The following is a 22,295-nucleotide window of genomic DNA, read 5'->3' on the forward strand; positions in this document are numbered from 1 at the left end:
GGCTCGGTAGTGTTCAACCAGCATATGAAAAGCATAGTGTCTTAATTAAAAGAAATGCAGAAAACTTAGTTATTGGAAAGCATTTTTTACTGCTAGAGGATTTGTGGGTGACTAAGAAATTTATAGACTTGAGTTTTTTATTTTTTAAATAAAAGCCAGATACATGTCTTCATCGTTTGGCTTGTTGACTTAATTTACTTGGATGGAATTTTTCAACATTTAAAACAAATTAAAATTCATGAATCGTTTGTGCTTAAAGGCACAAGCTTTTTTAGACACAGCAGTTAAGACTTAACTGGTTACATACATAAAATACTGGTTTGGATATGTAAATTTGGTACTTGCTCCCTTAAAAAATGCAGATGAAAGTTGAAATAATTGGGATAAAGCCTTGATTACCTGTTATACAATAATTATTGTGCTTGAATAACTGTTTATATTAGCATTGTATTGTCTTTCTCTCTTGTTTCCTGCAAAAGCAGTGATTGCTTTGCAGGACAGTTGTGAAGGAAACATTCCACCACAGCAGAAGGCAGCAGTGTGGTCTGTAAATCTGGTTTGTGCTGCCTCAGTCACAGTCTGCAATTTCTTGGTACTCAGGTTGTTTTCAGTTTTGATCTGTTCATCCAAACTCACTCTTGAATTGGGTTTTGCTGCTCTGTGCTGGTGTGACTCGTTCAGGAGGGGAAGGTCTTGTTCCAACCAGGGTGCCATTGGTGTTAGATTAGGATCAGTATTGTTTTATTCTGTGGTAAATGCAGCATGTGAATTTTTTAATTGTTTTAATTATCGTGGCCAGTTGATTGCTGGTACAGCTAAGTGAGCTTTTCCACAAACATTTTGTAGATGTGGCAGGCTTTATTGGCAGGTTTTAAACTCTGCTTTCCTGGAATTTGCTGAAAAACATGACTCTGAGAATGTCAGGTGAGCAGTAAGTGGATGTCAACAAAAATTGACAATTGTTCAGATCAAAATGTCTGTTCTCTTTGAAATCTATTATTTCAAGAATATTTTGAGGATTTTATGTATTCACTTAGAAAGCTCATTTCTCTGCTCCTGTAGTACCCAGACACCCAGTCACTGCAACACAGCTCTGGGCACTGTGTTGGTGTCAGAGAAGTAGCAGCCATGGCTTGCTTTTTTCCTCTGGACTTTTATTGCAGAGAACAAGGGGGAGCAAAGTGAAGGGTGTGTGTCTATACATGTGCAGATGCATATGTACTGCTGAAAACTTAAAGCAGTGAAATTAGAATGTACCACTTTTAAGTAAAAAGAAAGGTAAAATAGTATATAAATTGGGAAGCAAAGACAGAGTACTTCCTTTTGGATGTTCCTTACTAAGGCTGCTTTGTGTGTAAAGACCATAATTTGTACATAGAAGTCCATAATAGATTTTCACTGAGAGCTGTGTTCATTTTCTGCAGGAGGGATTTTTTATAGAACATTGGAATTGTTGAGATTGAGTTTTGATACATGAACCAGGTAATTAGTGTTTGAGCATCCACTATAGCTGGAAAACCTGTGAGAGCAAACCTGTCCAGTCTTGTCCCTCAAGTGGCCTCTAGTTATTGAGTGGCCCTTGCATTTCTCATGCAGCCTTCCCTGGTGTTTGATGAGATCCTGCTGTGGATGGGGTTTGAGTCTGGGAGTCTCACCCAGGAACTTGTGTGCCCATGGAGCTGCTGCATCTGAGGGTGTTTGAGTGCCCCTTCATCATCATCATCATCATCAGTGTCACTGTTGTCTTGGCAGACTGGGAAAGACACTGGGAGGGGAACACACTGTGGAACTGTGAAGAGTCGTTTTAGGGAAGAAGTATATGAATAATAAATGAAAAGAACTGGCAAACATTTGATTTTGTCTTGGTAAATCAAAATTACACAAATTTTTAGTGGGTGGATTTTTTTGCTTGTGTTTTTTGTTGTTGTTTTCTTTTGTTTGGTTGGTTTTCTGGTAGAAAGCCATAGAGGAGAAATTTATAGTTTATTAAAAGACTGAAAACTTCATAGTAATCCAAAACTCTCATGCTGTTTATTCTCCTCCACCTCCTACAACATTTTATTTCCCTTGTAATAATTAGTTTGAACTTTCCTCTATTTCTCTGGATCAAGTAATTTTCATACAACTTTGGGATTTTTTTTTGTATGCTTTAAATCTTTCTTCTAAATAATGTTTTTTATAACAAAAAAAGAGCCATGAATACATTATAATTTCAATTTTCATGGTGTGTGGAAGATTTCTGCACTAGGTCTTTATTGTTTTTGAAGAATTCATCACCCTAGTTAAGAAGCTTAATATAAATTAAAGAAGGTATTAAGGAACATTAAGACATCAAAATGTGGAGCGTTCTTTTCCTTTCGATTGCTCCAAATGCAAACAAGTTGAATAAAATGTAATCAAAGGGCCTGTTTGGAGAACATTGAGTGGCTTTACAGCTGTGCTGTAGAGAACCTCTGGTAAGAGCATAATTCAAATAAAAAGGCCTTTCTTTCCTCCTCCTAATTCTCTTTGTTGTGGTGACAACAGAGTACAAGCCCGATAAAAATTTAATCACCTTATCTTTTTAAAGCAAATTGCATATTTGTTTACACACAATATACATAACATGAAAAAGCAAAAGCTGCTATCCAATCCCCCTCCCCTTCTAATCGCCTTAAAGGCCCTTGCCTAGAAGTTTTAAAAAAAAAATATTTAAATGTTTTGGTCTTTATTCTGAAGTCCCATTGTTCAGGATTGCTTTAAAAAGGCAGCCTGGGGAGAGATGAATATCACCAAACTTAAACTCTGGACCAGGGCTGAGCAGCAGATGCCTGGGATGTGTCAGTGGGGTTGGTCCAGCTTAACTGGCTGCTCGGTGCCTCCTCCACATGGAGAGTGGCAGGGGAGGTGGGAGGATTACAGAGGGGCCTGTGGATCGAGCACTTTGATTTGGAGCTGCTTTGTAATGAATTGCCTTTGATTCTGTGTCAGGTCTGCTAACCTGGACCTCTTCTGCATTGTATGCATTTCTGAGGGGCTGCTGCAGGGAATCCTGGGCACTGCTGCAGGATGTGGTGTTGTTGTTGTTCCCTTTTCACTGGGATGATGAAGTTTTAGTCTCTTGTGTTGAATGCAAAACATTTTTTTAGCTGGTTCTGCTCACCTTGGTGCACACAGCTTGAGCATTGTTGGTTTTGTTTATTTACTGTTTAATGGGCCCTGGAGTGCTGACAAAAACACAATCAAAAGTGCCTTCTGGCCCACTGCTGAGTGGCTCTGGGCTGAGAAACTCCCTCACTGGATGGAAATTTAGTGCCAAAGGGATATTCTTTGGTTTTCAAAATTATGAAAGCTCCTGTGCTTAGTGGTTCCTATTTTTGCATACCTAACTGTACTCTCTGGGGACACGTTTGCGATACTCCTCCTCTTGATCTGAGAATTTAATCAGCAAGGACTACCTCAAGAATAAAAGTTGTGAAAATCTGTCCTGTATAACAGTTGTCATACACTCTCCCAGATTCTACTCTGTGTTTATGTCTGCATGTTTCTTAGTACTCTGCCAGAAGAGAGAGAGAGCTTAGGAGATCCAGTGACAGTAATTGTGATTTCAGGACACTATTCTGAGTGTTTTGAATGGTCTTGGGTATTTCATGCTGACCTGCCTGCAATTTTTCTACTGCTGAATATAAGAGCCTGCCTATAATTCCAAACTTCCAACATTACATTTATATGCATAAGTAATTTGATTCCTTATTAGTTCCATCATTTTTTCATAGTTGTTCCTGTTATGCACTGGGCATTTTCCATGCATTCAGTTTTTGCTTCAGGGACCTTGAAGAATGTGTGGACTGAAATCACAGCACCAGTGATACCCTGCAGGTATGCTACAGCACTTAGGCATGATCTCAATGGCTCTGTGGACCTTGAGTGGCCATCAAAGGAAAATGGAGTTGTAATAATTGTTGGTATGATACATCAGCTGGCATAATTGCAACCTTGATACTGTACTGAAAGTCCATGCAGAAATTAATTTGAAAATTTCCTCCAGGTTAGTGGAACAGTGTTGGATTTGAGGGCAGAAATTTGATCAGGTGGTTGTCTTTTAGCTCTGACAGTTGATCTATTGTGTGTACACTTAATTTGTGTAGCCTAGACCTAGAGCATGGTGCACTGGAGTCTCCCTGTAACCTGTATTAAGGTTAGTCCCTGCTGCACAGAAACACAAAGCTCTGTAGAGCATACAACTCATAGTTGTGTTCCAAGAGTGCAAGATAGAAAGTTCTCTGCTGTTAGGGAAGTTGTTCCAGAAAGACTTGGCCAGCAAATGGTTGTGGTGCACTGTGCAACAGCAGCTGGGCTGGCCTATAAAATGGGGTCAGGTTTGGTGCTCTCAGCTGATTTCTGCTGAAGGATGGCCAGCTGGCCAAGAAATGAAGACGTTAAGTATGTCACTTCATCTCCATGCTGTCATTTAGGGCTGAAGGGTATGTTGGTGTATTTTGGCAAACCGACGGTGGGAACTGCAAATATGCTTCTAAAGTGTCTGTGGGCTTGTGTAGATTTACTTAAGTAATGAGATGGATGCAGAGCAGTGGTGTGATACATGATGGGGATTTTTCAAGTTCAGAAATCTGTCCTGCTGTGTGGCTTCAGATGACAGTGGTCCATTTGTACCTGCTGTTTAATAGTTGCATTTTATTTTGGAAAAACAAGGTTACAAATGTGGTTGTATTATGTAAATTTGGGAAAACAGATAATATATCCTGGTCATCTTGCTGGAAATTGAGCAGTAGAAAGCTGAATGAATGGCATCCTCAAAGCACAGTGTTATGCTGGGTCCCCTCAGTGTGGATGACAGGTTTAGGATGAAGAGAGGAGAGGGAAGGGACAGGCAAGGGAAGCACAGGGATGTGCACCACTGATACCCACCCAGCAGCTACGGTGGGGTGCTGGAGTCTGTGCTCCATTTAGCAATATGAAAAATATCAGACTGAAAATCAAGACGCTGACTTCATGTAGAAGGTATGGCAGACTAATTAAAGAAAAAAATGTGTACCAATTGAGCCTATAAAACTCTTCCTGACCTTGAGAAAACTCCCAGAGAGCTGTGGGAAACTCCAGTCTGTCCCCTCTGAACTTTTTTGTGTTGTTGTTTAAATATAGTAACTGCTTTTTTAATTAAAAAGAAAAATTAGATGGCATTTCAAATTGTGTCCATGGTGCCTTGGGGACCTATTACAGTACAAATTACCCTCTACTATTTAGTGAGGTCTTGTTTACTATTGTGTGAGAGGGGGGTTACCAGTGTAAGGATGTAGGACAAGAAGGGCCCTTCTTTGAAAGTCTGGCTCTGCACATGAAAGTGACGCCAGCAATTGGAAGCAATTTGTGGAATTGTTTGATTATATTAATTATGGCACCAGCAAACAGTGCTTGGGAAACAGTTTTGTTTTCTTGCATTCTTTCTTGATTGCTTGCAGCAAAAGCCAAGATACAAAATGTGCCTTTAAGGACTGCCAGAGAGCGCAGTTCAAGCCATTGTGTGGAATTGGCACTGAGCTTGAAAGGGTTGTGTCCAGCTTGATGGGAGAGTTTTCCAAATACAGCTTCAGCCTGAACTTCACCCAGGTCAGCTGCTTAAATTAAAACAGCTTCTGTCTTCCTCATCAGGGAAGATTGGCTCTTTCCCTGCGAAGTAGGAGCCCATAATGAAATCCATGTTATTTCCAGTAGTACCACTTCTTATAATAATATCTCTCAGTCCAAAAGCCTGTATAAACTTAAATTGATACACAAGACTCAATCCTGCTCACCACTGAGCTGCAGCCTTCTCTGATGTGGTATAGGGCAGCTGTTCCCCAATTTATGGGAAGATGTTTTATTTGTGAAGGATTTCCAAGCAGTCTGCCATGCTGAGCCTGCAGGAATAGTGCTGCTGATGCAGGCTGGCTGTCACAACACTGTTTGCTTGGGACATGGGGCCATCTACTTCTGCTCAAAGTCGCTGTAAGAATTTTTTTTTCCTTGTCTCTGTCATCAAACAAAGAATTATGGATGTTTTGCGTAGATCCCAAATACCATGCTGAGGATTTAGCACATTTGGGAGGGAGGAGTCCCCTTTCTTGTCTTCTTGGAGGCTGGTTGCTCCCTGGCCAACTTCTTGTTGTAGCCCTATTAATATTCACAAGCCAGGCAAGGTGATAATAACTGATCTTGTGCTGGCCAGAAGAGAAAAATTACTCTTCTCTGGAGTTTGGAACTGTAGCAGAATATTTGAGAGAGCTGACAAGAGATGTGGAAAAGGTGGTGTGAATTCAAAATAGAATTACTGGAGAATTATGAAGGGATTTACATAAGTAAAATTCATTGCCTCTTCTGTGGAAGTAATTGAGGCTGAAATCCTGAGCTCCTGAGGGTAGCAAGAAAAGGAGTATGTATCCCTTGTTTCTTGAGTGAATCTCTGGTCAACTATTACACTGAAAAGGTCTTGGTAATCATATTATATTTGTTATTGTGGTGATGAACAGCTAGGAACAGAGTAGATTTGCTCCTGTAAGAGAACTTAAATGTTCTGCCTAGAAAATGTTTATAGGTGTTGACTCTGATGTCAGGTAGAGAATTCCTGCCTGATCCTGGGCTCCAGTTAGCTCAGGACACATTTCCACCCCTGCTCTTTCTAAAGCACAAAACATTCATGAGAGGCTGATGGGATGCCAAGCTAGACAGGATCAGCAGTCTCTAGATGACCCATCATCCAGGCCGCTGGGTGTAGGGTGGTGCATTTGAGGCTCCTATTATAGTGTTTATGGATACAGAGATCTTGTTTTTCCTGATCATGTGGGGGCTTTTTTGGTTTGGGGTTTGGTTTTTGTTTGGGGTTTTTTTGTTTTGTAGGTTTTTGCTTTTGGTTTGGTTTTTTTTGCTGGGATATTGAAGGTGCAAAATTGCATTAATAAAGTCAAAAGGTAGAATTTGGGGTATCTTTAGGAGAGGGGAAGAGAAGCAGAGTTGCTAACTGGTGTGAGGAGTAGTTGAAGCAGCAGGATGTTGTATTTTGTCGTTCTTGTTCTTTCTGCCTGGCTGCAGAGGAGAGGCTGGGCAAACAGATCCTCTCATTTTGGAATGCTTCTGCCTTTTGTTTAAATCAAAATTCCAGGGTGTTACTTTGGAGATATTACATGAGCTTTTCAAGTTCTTAGGGTGCATAGAAAGTTTTGTAGAACTGCTGATGTGCTTTCTAGTGTATGGTGGACTCTGAGAATCAGTTCTTATAACACTGGTATTTCTATTAATTTTGCTGCAAACCAATGATAAATTTATTATTCTTATTTTAAAGTTAATCAGAATGTGAAACAAATGAGAGTACTACTCTATATGAGCTTTTTACCTTTCTTTGGACACAGGTAGCTATGTTTTTTTTAAGAATGGATATTTCTAAGGATGGATAAATATATATAGCTCTGTTGCAAGAAAAGAAAAATGAATTGGTTTTTAATTGTGTTGTGCTTAAATACAGGATTCTTGAGTCCTGCAGTACTGGCAGAAAGTTTCTGTTTCCTTTCAGTGGTCCATCCTTGCAGTAAGCTGAGGGAGAGGCTGATTTTTGTACACTCTCTGGTGAAGCCCCTCTGCATCAGACTGTGGCATGGACGTCTCCATCTGGGCCTCTAATTATTTCTGATTTTCAGGTCAACCAGCTTTTGTACTCTCTGTTAGCAAGAGTTGATGCAGGCACACACTCTCTAACTGTGTAATTAGGGTTCAGGTTCTGAGAGTTCAATTTGAGGAAATCCTGAAATTGTGCAAACCAGCTGTTACGAATAATCCATTGTGAGTGAGGATTATCCCCAACACTTTGCCTCTTTCAAGTTTTGCTCTTTTTTTCCTTCCCTTGGGAGGAAAGAAAAATGTCTGCCTGTCATATTAAAAGGTTACGTTTGCCTCGGATAAAAATTATTTCCGACGTCAAATATGCAGCGTTAACTTGTTCTCTGATGTTCAGTCCATTTTTAACTTTTGAGTGTTGACAGGAAACAAGAAGTTGTTTGTAGCTGAGTCTTCTACCTGCAGCATTCAAAGAAAGGGAATAGGATATTTTGTTTACAGAAGGGAGAAGCAAGTTCAGTTTCCCACTGAAATTCTGCTTGTAAATTCCTGAATGGAATGGGAGGTTTGGCAATAGTATCAGCAAGTCAAGAATAGTCCAGCAATTTCTTAATAAGTAATGAAGAAAGGAATATTTTCTATTCCCAGGGTAGCTGCTGGTGTAGCCTCAGTGTGCTTTTTCCTAACAGCATGGTGCGGATCCTGAGCCAGCACTTTTCCAGCAAACCATGGCAAGTACCAGTGCAGGGTAGGATGAACTTTTCATTTTGGCCTGAAAGCAAAGTTCTCATTAATTGGGAGCATTGAAAGCTTTTAACATGATTTCTTTTTTCCCCCATTACAATTCTTATGCTGTAAGAAAACTGTGTAATCATCCATGCAGATACTTCGATGTTCACCAGCATAGTTTGTAATAGTCTTTTTTTTACAAGTGTGCACAAGAGAAGGGAGTTGTTGAAGTTCAGCAAAATAAATTATTGTCCCTGGCTGTGCTGGAAAGCCTGCCCAGCACCTATATTATTACACCTGTTTTCAATGATGGGTTATCAGTTGCTTAAAAATTGCTCCTGTCTCTGGCTGGGCTACAAGGAGATACTGTATTATCTTGCTTCTCATCTAAAGTGTGTCTGGCATTCAGTCTTTAAAATCTTGCATTCAAACACAATGTTTCATTAGCTTTGAAGGAGACAGGACTATTCCTAAATATTGAAGAGAACTGTGAAAATAGGAAATGGAAATGCATAGTTGGGAAATCTGAAAAGTTAAGTTGGAAAAGGGGGAGAGAGAGATAAAAATTCTGAAGGGCTGAATAGCAAGCGCAGTTGTGAGTCAAGGAAGGAGGAGCTGGAGTTTAGAAAGAAAGAATGGGGACTGTTCTTGGAGACCTATAGAAGGAGCAGGGAAGCAGAAGGTTTATGAGGAAAAAAGTCAACAAATCTGACAAGGGGTGTTGATAAGGAATGACAATATTAAGTGAAGGAGGATGTGTAATGGAGAAGTTAAAAGTGTAAAAGGCAAAGAATAATCCAAGGTTACAGGTAACAGATGAAATAAACATTTATATGGGGCAAAAGCACAGAGGTGCTCCTTGCTCACCCTGCTGTTGGGTGAGCAAAAGGAATTAGAGGAGCAGATACTGTGTCAGCTTTCATCCTCCTTCCAGCTGAAGCAGGCGTGAAAACAAAGCAGAAGTGAGCCTGATTAGGTGCTGTGTGTGGGTGTGTGATTTGTGTTGGGGCTGGCATTCCAGGCTGGCTCTGTGGAGCCCATCCTGGGCACAGCAGCTCCAGGGAGGGGCTCAGGGGCAGAACCTGTGTCCATGGGAGTCACTGCCCTGCAGGGAGGGAGCTGAATTCATTGTTTATAGATAAAGCTGGATTTTAATCTATACACAAGAAGGTGTCCAGAGTTCTACAGTATGAAGTGGTTAAAATCTGTGTGTTTCTAAGCAAACTACTTATGTGAACAATTGTAAAATTCGACACTGCCATTCATTTAACTGTGTAAGATACTGCAAATCACTATGCTGTTAGCTTTTTATTTGTGAAAACTGTACAAAATACTGTGGTTTTCCTTTATTTTGTGCATGTGAAATTGTTTTTAGACTTGGAAATAGTTTTCCCTGATTTGGTATTGCTTTTCATTTGAATTGAAAATGCATTTTTTTATTAATATCGCTTACAAATGGATCAATTGGGACTAAATCCTTCAGGCCGTTCTGAGACAAATAATATTAGAGTCTGTATTTTTATCTGGTAATTATTAATAGTAGTTGAAAAGAATGAAGTAAATTACACTGTTTTGCAACTAGATTTTCATATCTAACCTGAGTTAGTGGATGCTAAAAGTACATTTTGCATAAGACCTTTTCTGGGCACTTCTCACAGACATGATTTTGATGGGAAGGAATGAATTTGCTAAGCCTTCACATATCTTATGTGCCTTTGAGGATGGCCCATTAATAATATTAATACATAGGTATTTTCCATTGTTGTATGCAAGGCATTTTTTAGAACTTTGAAGCTAAAGTCTTTTTTTTAACTCATGGACCTTTTCAATTTAATCCATTAGCAACTTGGCAAAATAAAGTAATTGTCCAACAGAGGAAGAAAAAAAAATCTATTAACATTTGCTACAAATCCAAGTAGTACAGGCAGCACTTAATTAATGGAACAGATTTCTCACTATGTGTTCAAGCTAACATAGCTATTGTTCAGCAGAGATTAGACCCTTAATGTAAGTAAGTTAAACTAGACCTCCATCTAAAAATATCCGTCATTTCAGCTATTAAAGCTCTGATGTCTTCTTCGGTGACAGATATATTTCCCTTCATTTCCTTGGTTTTGTAAAATGTAAAGTATGCATTGTGTGTAATGTGAGAAATCGGCGGAGGTAGATGAAACCCCGATTGTGGCTGTCTCTCTGTGCCTGCCCCTTTGTGCTGCTCCCTGTCTCAGAGCCTCCTCAGCCCTGAGACCTGCTGGCACCAGAGCAGAAAAACAGAAAATGCCATTTGTCAGGGTATGATGCCAGCCACCTAATCTGTTTGCAGAATGAGGGCCATGGGATCTGATTAGGTAATTTAGATACCATGTGAGTTTAATAATACCTGAGCTGCCTCTGGCTGTCAGCCTGTCACTTCACCGGTAGAAACTGCCACGTTCTGCCATTTTTTCTGTAAGCTCTTACCTGGAAGACCTTATTTAGTCCAAATAGGTGTTAAGTGCTGCAGGTGAAGTATACCTTTATTTCTTCTATGTGGAAGTTAGTGATAGGGTGGAGGAAGTGGGATGGCTCAATTTTAAATGCATTTTCCCCAGCAGAATTCCACATGCAGCATGTCTTTTTTCTCAGAAACGGAATTTTTCAGACATGAGATGTTTGTTTGAGCACCACAGATGCTGTGCCAGGTTTCAGTTGTGCTGGGCCATCCAAGCTGATGTCGCTGGTGGGTTTGAAGCTCAGTTTATCCACAGTGGTTATTTCACCCTCGTGGCTGAGAATTCCCTGACTTGCTGCAGCATCCCAGGGTCTCTGTGGGGTGAGAGGCCAACACTGCCATGTCCCTGTGGGCAGAGGCAGCCTGGGTTCTTCAGATACCCATGAGGGGAAATTTTGGCTGCAATTTTAATGCCACATCTCCTCCCTTCCTCTCTCCTTTCCGCCAATTACCATTTTTTGGAAATTAGCGTCTCGCAAAGCCTGCTAACATAAATAAAAGTGTTTTAGGATTTGTTTTCTTTAATTAAAATGTGTCTTTCTGAAAGGATTTAGTTAAACATCTTTCTTAAACAGTGCTGTGCCAGTAACAGCAACATTTGTAATAGTGATAAGACCCAGAAAGGGAAACCAACTAGAAAGCAAAATGAAATGTTTCTTTGTCCAAAAAATAAATGGTCGTCTCAGGAAAGCAGAGGAAACCCTGTGCAGGGACAGTTACAATTAGGTTGATCAAAACAGTAGAAAGCATAAAATATTAAATGAATTCTGCAAAGGTAGTGAGTGGGGCTGTGTGAGATCACTGTCTCTGGTGTCTTTGTTTTCCCCTTTTTTGACTGTTGCTAATTTTTTTTTCTAGCAGCACCCACAATGGTCTCAGAGCTTTCCAAATAGGAAATAAGTTGCTTTTCATGTAGTGATAAATTATTTTTCGTAGTGAAGATGGAGTGATTGTAAGAGTAATGATATTAATGGGATTTATATGAAAGCATCCAATTAAAAAATCGAAACAGCTGCATCAAACATGACTCTACAAAGTAATAAAATAATATAATAAATATGTGGTCCCGCCACACCGTATTACCTAGTTTGATTAATTGAACCTTACGTGTGCAAAGATAGTCATTATCAGACTTCTCAGCCATCAAGGAAGAACAGTCTCAATTATTTTCACAATGAAATAATCATTGCTTTTTTTGTGTCCTGCCATCTGGAAAGAGAAAACAGCAGCTGCCATGACTGAAATGCATGATCTTGCAGAACTGTACAAAGTTGATTGTGCTTGATGCTGGACTCCTGCAGCCTTAGTGAGGGCTGTAATTTATTTAGTTATATACATAGCAGGTTGATTTTCTCCTCTTTTGGACTGTTGCACTTTTTTCCCTGTCTTTTTCTTTTTTATTGAGTTTTTTTTTTGGGGGGGGGATGTTGTTTGTTTGTTGGTTTGGTTTGGTTTCTGGTTGGTTTTTTTTGGGTTGGTTTTTTGTGTTGTTTTGTTGCTGTTGTGTTTTTTCTTTGTTTTTTTGTTTTGTTCCAAATAAAGACCTGTCTCTCTGTGAAAGTCTCCCCAGTGCAGGGCTTTAGGGATGGTTTACAGCCTCTGGTTGTGAAATGGCAATTGGGAGCTTCCTGGTTTTGCTCCAACACTTCCTCATCTCCTCCCTTCCCTTGGCCGTGCACTGGGAATGCTGCTGGGACAATTTGCTCCCTGACACAGCAAGATGAGAAGCTGGGGCTGTGTCCCCCTGCCATCAGCTGAGAGTGGCCCTGGATGTGTGTGAGCTGGAGCAGTTCACCTGTGCTGCAGACCTCCTGTCTCCAGTAAATCATAAGCATCTCAATCTTTTTGTCAGGCCGTGATACGAGAATCCGCATCTGAATTTCAGTATGAAGGGAGAGAGGCTGATTAAGTGTTTGAGATAAGGTTATGTGACACCGCAGGTTAAAAATACCTGAACTGACTTTGGCCCAATGCCTGAAAACCACATTGTAGCATATTCAGGTGGCACTGGAAAAGCTTGGAGGAGTTTGTTTTCTGCTTTATGCTTCTTCAGGAGTGGTCTTTTAGGAGCTGCGATTCTCTTGTTTTACAGCGTTTCTTGGACTTTTCTATCTTGCTTTTCTTATCTAAAATGTTACCAGTGTGTTGAGTTATAAGAAAAAATAAAGGTGTAACAAACCCTGGCTGTTTAGGAGGAAAAGGACAAATATTTTTGCTTGGCACAAATGCCTGGAGAAATAGATCCCCAAAATACTATGCAGCTTAATTCTTATGCCCCTAAGCAATAAGCAGTGCAAGTTGAAATCCCTAGCAAATACTTTGTCTTAATAAAATAAAAACAAAACCACAATAAGCAAAAACAAACACAAAACCTGTATAATTTACAAAGTGTAAGTTATAAAGAAGCAGTGTGCTTCAGGTAAATCAAGGTAAAATAGATTTAAAGAAATTCAAGAATCTTCTGAGCCTTGTGACTCTCTGTAATTTTAGTGTTTTACCAGTTGTTTTTTATTCATGACTTATATTTTTGTAAATATTCTTAGTGATGACAAGAAACTTTGCGTATGTGTCTAAATAAAAGGAAAGGCCTGCCAAGTAAAAGACTTAGACCAGGCAAGCTGGTCTGGCTTGTTTAAATTCTTGCCTGTGTTTAATACTTTAAAAGCTGTAGATGGACACTGAAGGATTCAGGATACTGCACTGGATTTGTGGTATCACTGTTATGAACTTTGTTTAAAGACTTCTCTTATTTTCTGTGTAAACTACCATACTGCAGGAGTCTTATGCAGAAATTTGACTTCCCTAATGCATTTGATTTACTTTATTTTTTTTGGTTGATTTCAGTTGAAGACATGCCTGCTCATTTTTCCTAGTTCTCTGAAATGTGATGTTGTGTGTGTTATTCATGTGTGTTCTTGCTCTTTTACAGATGGGCTGAAGCCAGACACCAAGATGCTGCTAACTGCTGCCTCCAAGAAGAAATCCAAGGGAGGGAAGGGGGATATGAACAAAGAGGATGAAAGCAGCAAGAATGATTCAGCCCAACCTGTTACTATCTCTCTTATCTTTAAAAGATATGTTTTTGACACACAGAAGAAAATGATTCAGTCCTGAGGAAACAAGAGAGGCCTTTGATTACACCTTGAAGTCCAGACCCTGAAATGCATTGAGTTGGAATGTGTTTCTTGTCCAAACACATTAGACCTGTTCTTTCCTCACAAACAGAGCCTGGAAGCTTGTGCTGACTGTGCTCCCTTCCAACATCTCTGCAGTCTCGTATTGTTCTGTTCAGATTTGCTTATTTTGTCATTTCTGTGATGTGCATCTTTGTGGCATCTCATCTGGCCCACCTGCCAGAGGAGCACCCTGGGTGCACATTCTAATTGCACTGTTTGCCTGGATAATTGTGGTGAAGTTTCTCTTGATTTAGAAGTTTGCCACCAAGTCAGGATGTGAATTTCATGTGATCCACAAAGTGAAGCTGATTATTCTAGGCTTACTTCCTTGAGCAAAGTGGCAGACCAAAGGCATACTGTTTAATAGGTGAAAGCTAAAATGGATGTTTCACATTCCTTCAGTTGCAAATGTGTAAGATGCTATCTGAGAGATGGTATGGATGTTTTTTATAAATACAGTTTATATCTACAAATGTTTTTCATATTAAATATAATGATCTGTGTAGCTGAGAGTCTTAATTGTTCTGTTTGCTGTTCCAAAGGTTCAGAATTTATCTTCAGAGACATTTTATGTAACTTTTTTTATTTTCCTGCCTGTTCTGCAATGAATCCTATTCCATAATTGTTTTCTTTTTCCTTTTTTTATTTTTTTGTAACCAAAATGCCTTTTGTGTGTGAAAGAAAAAGTTGCCTCTGGAAACAGTCAAGGGCTTTGTTTCATTAAAATAATGGTAGAAGATTGCTGCATAAGCCTTGTAAAATGAGTGTCTCCAAGATGCTTTAGAAACCATTAGTTTTTAATAGGGATTTCATGGCTGCTTTAGCTTTTTCTCTCAATTTCATGTCCTAGGCTCATGAAAAGGAGAGCAATGGTAATATCCCTTCCTTGTTGCATACAGAGTATAGGACACCTTAACATGAAAACTTAACAGCAATTCCACAGGTATGAAAGCTGCAGTCTGGAACAGAAATTGGACTCAGGCTTGGCAGCATGGCAAATGTTGGTTCCTGCCTTTTGAACAAAAAGAGTTCCTGCTTGTTGATGCTGAATGGCAGCCTGTGACCCCTTTGCTGAAGTCAGCTCTAGATGGTGACCATATGTACAATGTAGTGCTGCACATGGAGATAAATAATTCCTGCATTCATTCTTATTAATCTTATTATTCTATCCCTTGATGGGCATGAGTCCATCATGATCCTGATTTTTTTCCAGTCTTTCCCTTTTAATTTCTAGGTAGCCAAAGTGGCTACAGATGGCAAAGTTATCAGCTGTTGAGAGCATATTTACAGCTGGACACTTGTGAGACAGAGCAAGCCTGGTGTCTAAACTAGGCTGATGGTCCCCCTTTAAATCAGAACAGAATTAGTGCTTTGTGTAATAATCCCAAACAGTTTCTGCTGAGTGAGTCCCAGCAAAGCTTTAGCACATCGCTTAAGATGATGGGGAATGCTTTCAGTGTGATCCCAGAGGAATTAGGCAGGCAACTTCAGCTTAACAGAACTTGTGCTGCCAGCCTTGCTGGAAAATGTTTCCTTCTGTCATGGAAAAAATGCATTTCACACCCCTGTCACCTCTCCCTCCCCATTTCTCTCTCCTTCCCAAACACCCCCAAAAGCAGTCTTTGGAAAGAATATTTATAATGTTATCTTTCTTTTAAGCCTTTATCAAATCATGTTTTGTACTCTGCACTGTTACCTCTGCCTAAGATACTGCAGTGATGAGCAGAGAAACAGATGACATTGAAGGAACAGAACAGTGTTACTTTCATCCCAGGTTAGTCTAATTATGGGTATAAAAAACCTAATTAAATGCTCCTGGTTATTAAGGAACTTATACTTGTATCTCTATAGTTCTAGTGTCCTTGCCAAATTTTAAATGGGTTGCTAATTTGGAGTATTGGAAAGAAAAGGGGAGTGATCAGGGAAAGGTGCTTCCAGAGTTGTTTCCTTGCACTTAAAGGATTTTGTCTTTTCTCATTTCTAAGACACTTTTGAGTAGTTCTGGAGAGGAGGTTGTCAGTGTAAATGGGGGTGTGTATTTTCACAAAAGCCTACCTGATGAATGTGTTCCCCCCAACACCGTGAATTGCCCTTAACAGGATCAGTGAGTCTGTTGTTATGGAACTTGATCCCTTTGAAAACTCATTAACCCTGAACACTTAGATTTGCAGTCCTCTGCTTGGCTGAGAGGGCTCCAGTGCAGGGAGTCCCATGGTTTATTTGCTTGGGTACTTACTTGAGCAGCAATAATTCCAGAGCTGGACCTACATCCCTTTCTCATCCAGTCTCTTGTAAACATATTTTTAAAATCTCCCTCCTGTCTTCCATTTCATTTCCAGACTAGCACACTAGCTTGGCATTTTTCTTCCATCTTCTCAGTGCTCAGTGCCTAATCTCTTCCTCAGTGCTCCCATTTCCTTCTTTGCTCATTGCTTCTCCCTGCTCTGGCTCTGCTCTTGCCCCATGGCAGGACTCCCAGGATGTTGCTGGAGCCCAGTGAGAGGGGAAGAATGAGTCTGCAGCTCATCCCAGCTCCTGTGTGCATCCTCTGTTCAGGCTTTGACCCTGGGCAGCTCTGATGGACCCACCGGAGCAGGCAGTGCCTTCCCCTGCCCTCCTGCCCTGCCCTTGTGCCTTGGAATCCTCTGCCGAAAGCCCCTGTCACAAAGCCTCATCCTCTCATTTAGCTCCTGCTGCAGAGGTCTGTGTAGGGCACGCAGCTGGGGAGGGATCTGTTGAAGACTGGGGTTTGGTTTTGTGTTTCTCCCAATGTAGAATTCTAAAGGGAGAACCTAAGTGTGCCCAAGAACTTTGATTATAATGTGCTATTACTGCAGATCTCTGGCTACTGTCCTGAGGCTGTTGGATACACATTCGAAAAAGGGTGAAATGGTGGAACAAAATGATTATGGGAAAATCAAAGCTTTAAAAGACATTTGTAGGATGAACAGATGTTCAAACATTCTTTTATTTGGTTTCCAGACAGACGTAGAGACTTTCCTTTCATCCTCATAATCAGTGCATTATGCTGTAATTTGTAAAAATGGCATTAAAAAAATATTAACAGGGTCATATTGTGATCTACTGACTCTGTGTCATTAAGCCGTGAAGTTAAGAACGGCAGCTGGGAGCAGGGGTTAAATGTTGCAGAATGTACTGTACTAGCATATATTGTCAGACTGTATTATAATGAATCCAAAATGGAATAAAGATGTAAGGAGTTTTTTTAATACTCCTAAGGTTGTCAGTGTTGCAAAACTAGAAATTATTACGGCTGTGCAGATGTTTGGTGAGTAATACATCTTCGGGCTGTGGAGAGAGTAGCAGGGAGAAAAGCTTCATTTTTACAAGCCTGTTTTCTACTTTTCCTTGGAATTTATTTTGGGACTGCAGTCTGGCTTGTGATCATGCCAGAGGTCTGGAGCCAGGAGGGTCAAAGCTGTGCTCATGGTAGCAAGGATTCAGTAGGTGGCATCCTTTGCTTGGAATCAAAGCCGAGTCTCCCCTCCTAAAAATGGGGTTTGCACTGGAACTGAGACTGAAGGGTTTGCATCAGGCTTGCAACACAGCTCTTAAAGAACAGCTTCTGTTAAAAACTACAATGCATTTAATGTCTGGGACAGAGCCATCAACTCCAATCTGTTGACCAAAGCCTGAGGCACCAGTGTCCTTTCGGTGTCTGTTTCTGGCTCAGCTGAAAATAGCTCTGTCTCTTAAATCCTGTGTTAGTTGCAAGTAATTGACTATGGAAAAGTGAACCATTTGCACCAGGGCAGTTCTTGGTGTGTACAAGGCATCTATTTCTGGGCAATAGCACTCTCCTTGCCTGTTGGACTCTGCAGTTGAACAGCCACGGGGTGGTAAAGCACAATGAGAGCCCGTCACGGCTTGTGGGGTGATGCAGTGGTGAAGGCACAGTCCAGCCCAGCACTGTTTGCCTCTCAGTGCTGGGAGAGCAGCTCTGTGTTTACATCTGCAAAGTGCTCTGGGATCTTGTGAAATGAGGGATGAAAGGCAGCAGAGGAATGCTACCTTATTAGCAGTTTCAAAACCCCTTCATGTTTTCCTTTTAGTTTAGTATCCACAGTGAGCTGGAAAGCTCTTCATTTACAAACACATGAGTTTTAAACAAACTTGTTGAGGATATAAATAGAATTATTTTAAGATAGTGTCTAGTACTGGGAGCTAGCCTGCCAAGCCTGGAGAAAGGGAAGGACTTTAGGACTGCAATCTGTGGCAAGGCCAGTTTTGCTAGATGAGCACCCAGAAGGAATCCAGGGGCTTGGGGAGGCTGAGTTTAAACAAGATACTGTAAGTCCTCTGGGATTCCCCACAAATTCTCCTGCTGTTCTGTGCAAAAACAGGTTAAAAGCACCAGTTTACACTGTAGACAATATATGAGGAAAAAGATTACAGTGGATCTGCTTATTTCCCATTGTCAATGCCAGAACATGGAGTCTTGCTCACATCTGCTGTGCATACTGTGCTGGTTGAAGTTCCAGTTGTTGGGTTTCCACTCCTCAGTAAGTGTTACAGTTTTTATTTCCATTTGTGTGTCTGGTGCAAGTGCTTTTCCAAGATGGTGTAATCAGTCTGCAAGACTTGGATCATCCACTTCCCCCTCCAGGAAAGTGTTGCTTGTCAAAGGTGAGTCCTCTAAGGGGCATCTAAGCTATAAATTTCTGATATGCATTTGTGTACTTTTTCTGGTAGAAGACAGAAGAGAGAATGTATCAAATTCTTATATTTTTGTATTTCACAGTCAGTTGTGAAAGGAACTCATTGAACAGAATCAGAAAATACTGCAAGATCTTTGGTAAATCTCAACCCTGCACTGCTTTGCAAGGCACATCCATTAAAATGAGACTGTCCTTTTGACTATTGAGTCCTTGCCAGTCCTGCCTGTTCTAGTGCATGTTTCTTAACCAAAAGGTAATTTGAGGTCTGGATCAAGTGCTGCTAAACTGACAACCCCAGCAGTGAATGAGGAGCCTGCTAACACCCCTGCACTGCATTTTGGCTAAACTGATCTGGTTACTTTTGATCCTTTCAGAAAGCTGGGCTGTTCATTAGCTCTAGCATGTTCTGTTTAGATCAATTTCTTCTCCTTTGAGTGGGAGTCATGCAGTTTTCTTGTGTTTTGGTTGATCATTCTGAGATTTCTCGAGGGCCTTGTTCATGTCAATCAGATAGACTCCATCCTTTTTGGACCACAAAATTGCTTTTATTAGGCTGTACATGGCCCCCATTCAGATGTGTAGGAGTTGATTCTTCTATACTATTTTCTGTGAAAACTGATATTTTAGTGCCTATAACTTGAGTCTGACAGTTAGGAGTGATCCATGCCCTCATGGTGAATTCATTCCCAAAGCAGCATTCCACAAGGACAAGCTGAAACTTAGACCTCACACAGAAGTTTTGCCTAAATTTTTTAGATTTTGCTTAAGTAAGCGATCCATCATCTAGTTTTCTTTCTTGGGCCTCACTTCAACCAAAGCTGACTTGAACTCTGCAATCTCTGAGAACATAGTTGTGTTACTGGAAAGATCAAGGTCTTTCAGAAGCTCTTCTAGGCCCTGTTAAGTTACTGAAATATTATATACATTGGTGCCCAGCTCTGTTAAATGGATATGGGAAATTTTTTCTGCAGAATGCTGGTCATGCTGTTTGTGAGGACAGTAGAAATGCAGGTACTTAGTTACTTTTTGTACAAGAATAACTATTCTTAAAATAAATATAATATAATAATATAATAAAATTATTTCCTCCAAAAATCAGGCATCTGAGAAGTGTGTTTTCTCATGTGCATCTTATTTGTTTTGTCTTTATATGAACTAAGGTAGGTTTCAATTGCTGATGAATGTGGAAGAGAAAAGGAAAGGATGGTTTTGGGTCATCTTGTCTTTTAAAAAGATTGTTGGAAAGCTCTGGCAAGAGAAGAATTTTGTTCTGAAACAAATGCAAATCACTCTATACCTCAGTGTTGGGGGGTTATGTTGTTTTTAACTGTGAAGATTGATCTGTGCCTAGAACCCCACTGGGTGAGTGGACAGTTCGGTCTCCATCCAGTTCTAAATTGAGCTTAAATCTCATTTTCCATCTGGCAAAGCATGGCATGACTGGGCAGTTTCAGGCAGAGGTCTGGATTTAGAACAGTGGAGGAACACACAGGTTTTCCAGTTTGGAATGAAAATAGAACTGTCAAGAACACAGAACTCAATGAGAGGCATGGGTTTAGACTGAAATGTATTTGTAGGGACCTTAAACTGTTGTATCTGAGCACATTTATTTCATAATTCTGTTGTTACAACAGGTACATAAATCTTTAAGCATCACAGTTTAACACACACAAATTCTTTTAAAGCTGAAGTTGCTGTGAGATCAGTACTGAGACAAGATCTTGCAAAGTATTTTGAGTTCTCAGTACCAAGTGCTGACAGTATTTGACAACTTTTGCTTTTGATATATGGTGTATTTCAAAGCCACATCATTATGTACAACTTGCACTCACTTATGTGTTTGTGCAGTGAATGGATGCCCAACCGATGGGTACAAAAGTGGGAGAAGGAGTTTGGTCAGTTGTCCACTGCCACGTGTGGGATGTCACAGGGGTGCACCCGAGTCCTCAGACTGTGGCTCTCTTCCCACATTTCCCTTGCTGCCATGTGAAGGGCACTGATGAGCCTGGCATTGCCAGCCTTGAGGGTAGTTTGGGCTCCTCAGAACATTTCTTTCCTGCGACAAAAGTAAGAGGAAATCTGTCATAACTTCATCTTTGCAGACAGAGTTTGTCCATGTGGTCCATATTCAGTTTTGTCCATCTTTCAAAGGAAGGCTCTTAAATGGATTGTCTGTGGATTGCCCCCCACCCTAACAGAGAAGGCTCATGTAGGAATTAGTACTTGTGTCCCACTACTAAAACAGGCAGAAGTGAACTTGAGATAACTTTGTCCACAATTTGCTTAAAATACAAACATTAAAGTCATCTGTGAAAGAGCAGCAAACACCACCTTCAATTTGTACACAAGGCTTGCTAATTTGCAACATTAGTTTTGCTGGTTAGTCTGGGGTGGTTTTTTTCCCCCTTAATTAGAAATTTTAATTAGAGCATGCTGTGTATTAAGATGTTAAAGCTTTGACTGGCAGTTTGGAATTGCAGAAGGATCAGCTCTCTCTGCAGGGTTGCAGCACAACAGGGATTAGCTCGCACCCTCCTGCCTGCAGGTGTGTTTGGCTTCTGGAGGAAATGTTCCTCAAGGTAGGAAACATTCATCTCCCTGATCAGACCTGCCTGCTCCAAGGAGCCTGGGCTTAGGGAAGAGCTGCAGATTCACAGATCATACACAGAGTGTAAGGACAAAGTCTCAAACCCGAATGACAAATGGGTCAATTGTTGGAGTGTTTCACCTCAGCGCCTCTGTCTGCTTTACCCCAGTTGTGCCAGGGCAGGAACATTTCTTGTCTCTGGAGATCAGCTGCTGTGCTGGCCCTTCTGCAGCTCCAGTTTTCAGTCCTGTAATGCAGAAGAGCTGCCTGAGGAGATTTGCCCATGCCTGATGTGCTGATCTGGGCTGTCTGTGACACACCATGCATAGCGAGCTGCTGGGTGTGAGGGAGCCTTGTGGGCTGATGTGTTTGGAGTTGCTTGAGCTCCCTTACCTCATTTTTCTTCTTTCTTGTTTTAAAGCAGATTCAAGGGGAGATAGAATAGATTTTTAAACATTAGCATTTAATGTTTCCAGCATCACACTCCTGGAAAGTACAAAAACTTCTGCCATGGATAATTATGGAATAACCTATATAAGGGAACTGTTTCCCCAGTCTCCTCACAACTGGTGGATATCTTGTGTCCTTTGAGCCTGAAAATTTGTATTTTTGTTCTGTCTAGAGTAATTGTGGGTTTTTCTGTTAGCCAGACAAATACACAATCATTTAAAAAACTGCTGAAATGCATTTTCCAAGGTATCTTGTGGCACTCTAACCCACAAGCTAATTATGGTACTGCAATTATAATTTGCTATTTTGAGTTGATTTCATGTTCTGCAGGAACAGGAGTCGTGATTTTCCTCATTTCTTGCTGTTAGTTTGTTTATCAGATGTCATCTCTCTTCAGAAGTGCAAATCTTTGCCACCTCTGTTGGTACAGAAAACTGTCCATGCTTCTAATTGTTTTAATTAATCAATATGCTCTTCCAAATGAAGATTGATAAGTAACAATTTAATAATTTCAATGTTGAGCATCATGCCACAGAGTTCTGCAGCGCAGAGTCCCTGCTCTATTGAGTGTTCATTTCTATTGAGGGTTCACATTGATG

The 22,295-nt window shown here is 40.6% G+C and overlaps 1 protein-coding gene across 2 annotated transcripts in view; it reads left to right on the top strand.

Moving 5' to 3' along the window:
* EEFSEC (eukaryotic elongation factor, selenocysteine-tRNA specific) overlaps window positions 1–19,754 on the top strand; it is a 125,442-nt gene extending 105,688 nt beyond the window's left edge. For both annotated transcript variants that reach the window (XM_005485408.4, XM_074549792.1), the window contains exon 7: window positions 13,734–19,754. In XM_005485408.4, the coding sequence (XP_005485465.2) occupies window positions 13,734–13,918 (185 nt within the window). In that variant the 3' untranslated portion in view covers window positions 13,919–19,754. The remainder of the gene's footprint in view (window positions 1–13,733) is intronic.
* The last annotated feature ends 2,541 nt before the right edge of the window (window positions 19,755–22,295 follow it).

This window comes from Zonotrichia albicollis, chromosome 12 (genome assembly GCF_047830755.1).
Source record: "Zonotrichia albicollis isolate bZonAlb1 chromosome 12, bZonAlb1.hap1, whole genome shotgun sequence".
Taxonomy (NCBI): domain Eukaryota; kingdom Metazoa; phylum Chordata; class Aves; order Passeriformes; family Passerellidae; genus Zonotrichia; species Zonotrichia albicollis.